General features: G+C 67.4%; 1 protein-coding gene across 1 annotated transcript; it reads left to right on the top strand.

Moving 5' to 3' along the window:
• Window positions 1-922: 922 nt before the first annotated feature.
• Window positions 923-6,913, top strand: TCEA3 (transcription elongation factor A3). The gene is made up of 14 exons (XM_084300573.1): window positions 923-1,159; window positions 2,630-2,692; window positions 2,771-2,876; window positions 2,985-3,153; window positions 3,351-3,419; window positions 3,572-3,640; window positions 3,760-3,834; window positions 4,020-4,097; window positions 4,175-4,329; window positions 4,887-4,943; window positions 5,329-5,483; window positions 5,861-6,007; window positions 6,115-6,186; window positions 6,480-6,913. Exons 1-14 carry the CDS (start codon window positions 1,091-1,093, stop codon window positions 6,486-6,488), a joined length of 1,293 nt encoding a protein of 430 aa, XP_084156699.1. The 5' UTR covers window positions 923-1,090; the 3' UTR covers window positions 6,489-6,913.

The following is a 6,913-nucleotide window of genomic DNA, read 5'->3' as shown; positions in this document are numbered from 1 at the left end:
GCTCCTTGGGTGCCTGGGGTCGGCGCGGGCAGCACCGTGTCCCCGTGTCCCTCACCGGGCGGGTGCTGGTCACCGCCCGGACCTGGGGGGGGGCTCCTGGGGCCATCCTGCAGCCCCCTTTTGGGACCAACGCTGCCCCGTGTCGCCGTCCCTCGGGAGCCGCTGGCCCCTGTGGTTTATCCTCGTCCGCGTCTCGTTCGTCGCGTCTCAGCCAGTGGCCTGTTGTGTTTGTTTTTCATGTTCTCTCTTTCGAATTTCTAATAAAACCAGCCGTTTTTGTAAGCTGTGGGCTGCGTGCATGGGGTCCCCATCCCCTGCCCGTCGGGGACACGACGGGGTGGCAGCGGGTGGCCCTGTGCCGGCAGGGACCGAGGGTGCAGCCAGGTCTCCCCCCAGCCTTGCATTCGGCCACGAGGGAGCACCCCAAACTCCCCGGGACGGATCCAGCCCGGTTCTGCTCCCAGCAGCTGGGGTCCCGGCAGTGCCAGCACCACCACAGCGCCTTCAGCCCTGGCACGGCACCAGAGCCAGGTTCCCTGGGGGATCTCAGAGCCGCTGCTGGCACGGGGACGCTGCTGGCACGGGGACACCGCTGGCATCGCCTCCGGTCTGGGCCGAGCGCTCTGCATCGTGCAACGCTGGCGGCGCGTTGCGTCGAGCCTTCTGGCCCCGGGCAGCCCCAGCCCAGCCCCAAAGCCACGTCCCGGGGCTCTCCCGCTGCCACCACCGGGCTTGAACCCCGTTGTTGGTGGCTCCCCCGTCCCCGCGAGCCCCCCGTGCGCTGGCACCGAAGGGCGCTGCGTCCCCCCGCCGTGCGCCTCCCCCTGCTCCCGCAATCTTTGTCCTGCTCACTCCGGGCTATATTTAGCCCTCCCCCGTGCTATTTCGCCTCCCTGGCAGGAGTTTATAACTGGCCGGGACAGCCACACCTCCTTTCTGCTTTCCTCCCTTGCTTTCCTTCCTTCTCTTTTCCCCTTTTTTTTTCCCTCCCTGCTCCGCTCCGGCCCGGCCGCCGCTCCCTGCCCCTGCCCCTGCCCCATGCCCAAAGCACCGGGGGCTGCCCGAGCCCAGGACCCCGCCAGGAGCCAGCATGGGGCCCGCTGAGGAGCTGGTCCGGATCGCCAAGAAGTTGGATAAGATGGTGGCCAGGAAGAGCACGGTAAGGCGGGCTGGGGCGCGCGTGCAATATTTGCACACTTGTGCCAGATTTGCACACTTGTGCCAGATTTGCACACCCACGTGCCAGATTTGCACGCATGAGCAATATTTGCACGGGTGCCAGATTTGCACACGCGTGCCACGTTTGCCTGCGTGTGCCACATTTGCACTATTTGGGTGTGCTTGCGTTTTTGGGCAGCTCGGGGCAGGGCGAGGGAGGAAAGCCACGAAGCTCCCAGACGTGGCAAGGAGAAAAAGGGGGCTCAGAAATTCAGAAATGTCCCCCCCCAGGAGGGGCTGAGCGGGTGCTGGGGTGCTGAGCTCCCTCAGGGCACCCCCAAGGTGCTGCCTCTCCACCCTTGGGGAGTTGGAGCTGGTGCCCGTGGGGGGTTTATTTTGGATTTGGGGCTGTCCCGTGCCCCCCCCTGCTCAAGGCCATGGGGACGTGGTAGTCTGGGGAGCTTGGGGGGGGGGGGGGGACCTGTCCCAGGCGGTGGCGGTGTGGGACAGAGGACAAATGCAGTGACAGGTGCTTGGCCCCCGGCCCGGCCACAGGCACCCAAACCAGGCTGGGGCTGGCAGCGGGGGCTCAGCCCCATGCAAAGGAAAAAAAAAATCCCTTGGGGGGGTGGGAAAAGCCCCCCCGAGCCCAGACACAGCCCTGCCTTTTGCACGAGTGCGTGCAAACGTGCACGGGGAGGGAGGGGGCTGAGCCACGGCACTCACAGGGGTTGGGGAGGGGGCTTCCGTGCTGGGGGGGGCACAGGATCTGTCCCTGCCTCCCTTTGTGCCAGCTGAGCACCCGTCCTGGCCCACTGGTTGCACGGGGGCGAGCCCAGCCCCTAAAGTTAATATTTGACCGTTTCTGGTGGACTTTGCCCCGGGGAGGTGTGGGCTTCCCAGGTGCTGCCGTCCCCCCCCCATCTGGTGGCTTTTTGGGACCCCGGATCACAACCGCCCAGCCTCGGCTGAAGGGACTGATCCTGCCCGGCCTCAGGCTGTCGTTGTGGTTCCCAAACCCTCCTGATTTATGCCACTTTTGGGAAGGGGAACGGAGCCAGGTCACAGCACGGGGGTGTCCCCTGCGCCCAGCGGGCTGGGAGCTCCGGCACGACGAGTGGCATGACCCCACCGTGGGTCCCTGCACCCTCATCTCTGCTCCTGCACCTCTAAAAATACCGGGGAGGAAAACGACCCCGCGTGGAGCCGTGCCGGGGATATATTTAGCCCTACAAGCACCGTGCACCCAAGGGCCGGGCTGTGAACACGGTGACGTGTGGCCACCAGTGCCTTGGGGACACTCAGGTGTCCTCAGCCCTCCCCGTTGGAGCGGGATGTTTTTTAGGGCAGCATCCCTGCGGGTGGCCACGTGGCCCCGAGCGCCTGCCCCATCCCCTCTGGGGACCCCGTGGGGTGGTCCTGGGGGGGGGCGCAGCTCCTCGAGGGCTCCCGTGGCCTCTCCCCGCTGTAGGAAGGGGCGCTGGATCTGCTCAAGTCGCTCACCGGCTACACCATGACCATCCAGCTGCTGCAGGTGAGATGGGGCTGTGCCGGGGGGATTTGGGGGTCCCGGGGGGGTCCCGGTGACGGCCCCGCTAACGCCTGTCCCCAGACCACGCGCATCGGGGTGGCGGTCAACTCGGTGCGCAAGCACTGCTCGGACGAAGAGGTGGTGGCCTCGGCCAAGATCCTCATCAAGAACTGGAAGCGGCTGCTGGGTGAGAGGGGCAAAATCCCCCCCAAAACCTCCCCAAAACCTCCCCAAACCCCCACCGGGCTGTCCCGGTGTCCCCGTGCTGTCCCGGTGACCCGGCTCCTTCCCGCAGAGACCCCCGCTGCCCCGAGGAGGGAGAAGGACGGCGACGGGGAGAAGGAGAAGAAGGAGAAGGAGAAGAGGCTGGATTTTCCCCCCTGTCCCAACGAAGGGGCGAACCCGCCCCCGGCCAAACACCCCAAGACCCCGGCCGAGAAGCACAGGGAGAAGCACAAGGAGCGGTACGGGGCCAGCGGGGGGGCACCAACGGGGCCAGGACCAGCTCCGACCCCCCCGGCTCCATCCCTAAGGGCTTGGTTTATCCAGGATGGAGCCCCCCTGCCCGGCCTTTTCCCCTTCCCCACATGCTTTTTACCCAAACGAGGGCTGTCCCGAGGGTAAAACCGACCCCAAACCGCCCCCGTCTCTCTTTCTGCAGGAAGCCCAGCACCCCCGGCACCCACCCAGCCCCCCCCAAGGGCCACCCCCCCGACTCCAACCCGCAGAGGTACCCGCGGTCCTGCCCGCGCTGCTCGGGGCTCTGTGGGGCTCCACGAGGCTTTGTGGGGCTGGGGGGGGGTCTTTGATGGGAAGGGGGGGTCAGGATGTGGCTCCCCGGGTGCTGAGCGCGTCCCCCCCTTCCCCTGTGTTTCCCTGAAGGGAGCCCAGCAGCGGCCGCAGCCCCTCTGCCTCCTCCAAGAAATCATCCCTGGATGGCAAGAAAGAGAGGTGGGGGTCCTGGGATGGGGGTACGGGGGGGGGGGGGGAGAGGACCCCAGCCCCTCTTGGGGCTGCGGATGGGGCTCAGGACCTGGTCCCCAAACTCCGAGCCGTGGCTGCTCCCGCAGGAGGGACTCTGCTGACTCCAGGTCCTCGGCCGCCTCCTCCTCTTCCTCCCCGCAGAAGAGACCCTCGGGGGAGAGGTAAGGAGGAAGACCCCCCCCCAGGGGGACCTGGCCCTGGGGGGAGACCTGGCCCTGGGGGGGGCACAGCCCCAATTTGGGGATGCTCCAACCGTGGGACACGCAGGCGGGGTGGGAAGAGAGGGGCTGCCAGCCTGATCCTGCCCCATCCTTGGTGCCCCCCCGACCCCGTGCCCTCCCCCCAGGAGAGCCTCTGTGGGTGCCAGCCCCTCGCCCGCCCCCGCCACCTCCCGGAGGAGCTCCAGCGACAGCAAGGAGGACAGGTAGGACCCCCCCCAACCCCCCCAGGGCTGCCACGTCCCCACGGGACCCCAACACCGACCTGTGTGCCCCCCCCCAGGGCCAACAGCAGCAAGGCCAAGGCGGAGACGCCGCGGACCCCCAGCAGCCCCCCCTTCTCGCCCAGCGTCTGCCTCCTGCCCCCCTGCTACCTGACGGGGGACTCGGTCCGGGACAAGTGCATCGAGATGCTGACGGCCGCGCTCCGCATGGATGGTGAGCAACGGGGGGGGGGGGACACACAAAATTGGGGGGGCTGGGGAGGGTCGTAGCCTGCTCCTCTGGGGCAAGACGGGGAGGGGAACCCTCCGAAATTGGCGCTGAGCCCCGGGCAAAGCAAGCCACAAAGTTATTTGGAGGGGCAGCAGGGACCCCCCCCCCGTCTCCATCCCGAAGGTCCTTGGCCAAGCTGGGCTGGGTGTCCCGTGGGGCAGCCCCAGAGGGGGCAACCCTACAAAAATAAACGGGGCTCCGAGGCCTGGGGGCACCCGGGCAGCAAATTCCACCCCCCCCCCGACTGGCAGAAAAGCCCTGGCTGTGCCTTAAAACCCAGTGTTCGGCCCCAAAAGGGGGTCGGTGGGGTCTCTGGTGGGGGATTTGGGTGTGGGTGTTGCAAAGGGTTTCATTGCGGGTTTAAGGTGGGGGGAAAATGATTGTTTTTGGAGAGGGGGTGGCTTGGGCGAGCAGGCCGAGGTTTTGGCCACTTTTTGGGGGCTCCCTGGGGCACAGGGCCACCCCACACACCCCCCCCCCCGCCTCGCCTTGCCCCCCAGATGACTACAAGGAGTTCGGCGTCAACTGCGAGAGGATGGCATCCGAGATCGAAGACCGTATCCTTTGGGGGCTGGGGGGTCCTGGGGGGGGCAGGGGCAGGGACAGACGGTGGTGGGGACAAGGACATGGGGTGTCTCTGCGCGCAGCCTGCAGAGGGAGCCCGGAGCCCACAAAAGGCTGGAGCTGAGCAGCCCTGAGCACCCCAGGGGCAGGAGCTTTGGCACTGGGGTGCTGTGCGCCCCCCCCCCAAAACCCCCTGCTCTGGGACCTGCCTCCCTCCGGGGGGTTTGGGGCAATTTGGCCACGCTGGGCCAGCTCCAAGTCACCCCCAGCTCCGAGCTTTGGGGTCCCCCCTGCTGCCAGGACCATCCCCGGAGACGATTCCCCCTGGCTGGTGGGGGGGATGCAGGCGATGCTGAGGTTTCCGTGACGGGCCCCCAGATATCTTCCAGGAGCTGAAGAGCACGGACATGAAGTACCGCAACCGGGTGCGGAGCAGGATCAGCAACCTGAAGGACCCCAAGAACCCCAACCTGCGGAGGAACGTGCTGTGCGGGGCCATCCTGCCCGGCCTCATCGCACGCATGACCGCCGAGGTGCGCAGCGGGGGCCGCGGCCCCTCCTGGAGGCTGCCTCGGTGCCTGAGAGCCAGCAGGGTCCTGGTTTGGTGGTGCAGGTCCCATTATACGGCACAAATCCCCTCCCCATCCTGCTCCTTGGGTCCCGGTCCCCGCTCCTCCTGCCCCATGGGGTCTCCAAATGAGGTCCTCGGAGCCCCCCATAGGGCTGCAGCTCCTTGGGGACAGGTCTGGGGACGGGGGACTTGTTCCTCCGGATGGGTTCGAGCCCAGCGAGCGGGATCAGCGCCCTGCAGGGATGGGGCGGGTGATGGACCATGGGGCTCTGCACCCGGGGCTGTGCCAGCTCGGCTGGCAGCCCCCCGGGAGGCCCTGACGTGCCCCCCCCGTGGCAGGAGATGGCCAGCGACGAGCTGAAGGAGCTGCGCAACGCCATGACCCAGGAGGCCATCCGCGAGCACCAGATGGCCAAGACGGGCGGCACCGTCACCGACCTCTTCCAGTGTGGCAAGTGCAAGAAGAAGAACTGCACCTACAACCAGGTGAGCCCCCCCGAGCACCCAGGGGACCCCCAGCTCGTAGTTTGTTTTATTTTGGGGGGGGACACACCATCAGCATCCTCTGACCCGGCCGCCCGCTCCCTCCCCAGGTGCAGACGCGCAGCGCCGACGAGCCCATGACGACATTCGTGCTGTGCAACGAGTGTGGGAACCGCTGGAAGGTCTGTACGAGGCGGGGAGGGGGGGCTCTGGGTCCCCCCAGCCCTCCCCTGTCCCACTTCTGGGACCCGTGTCCCCCGCAGCATCCCTGCCCGTGTCCCCCACCACCCCCGAGCCCCCCGTGGTGGTGCCGGTGTGGTGCCACCGCCGGGTGCTCCAGGACCCGTCCAGCACCCACACCCCACGGGGAGCAGGCTGGCCCCAACCCAGGGGGTTCCCAGAGCCCCCCAAAACTGCCCGAGGTGGGGGCTGCCTGCGGGGTGCCCCCACCCCACGCTCGGTTTCTTTTTTGCAGTTCTGCTGACGGCGCCCGGCGGGGCTGGAGGGGACGCGGCGCGGAGGGGACACGGCGACGGCACATGGGAGGGTGGCAGCAGCCCCCCTGCTCCCTGTTCCACGGCACTGGGATCCCACAAGTGACCCAGTACTGGGCGGGTTTGCTGTGGAAGACCCCCAGTGAAATCCAGCCCTTTGTACTGGGAGCCCACTGGGAGCACAGAAACATCCAGCAAGAAGACTGGTCCGAACTGGGCTGCACAAGAAGGGCTGGGGGGAGCCTGGGCTCACGTGGCTGGGGGGCAGGAGGGACGCTGCCCCATGGCTGTGGGGTTGGGAAAGGGCCAGGCTTCACCCCCAAACCCCCCGTTTCCCTCCCCTAACTGCAGGTGGCAGGGGGTGGGGGGAGATGGGGTGGGTGGCGGCGGTGCCCGGGTGCCGGTGGGATGTCAC

The sequence above is a fragment of the Netta rufina genome (assembly GCF_964035555.1).
Source record: "Netta rufina genome assembly, chromosome: 23".
In the NCBI taxonomy this organism is placed as follows: Eukaryota; Metazoa; Chordata; class Aves; order Anseriformes; family Anatidae; genus Netta; species Netta rufina.
The sequence above is the reverse complement of the archived record's forward strand: the minus strand, read 5'-3'. Positions and strand labels throughout refer to the sequence as shown.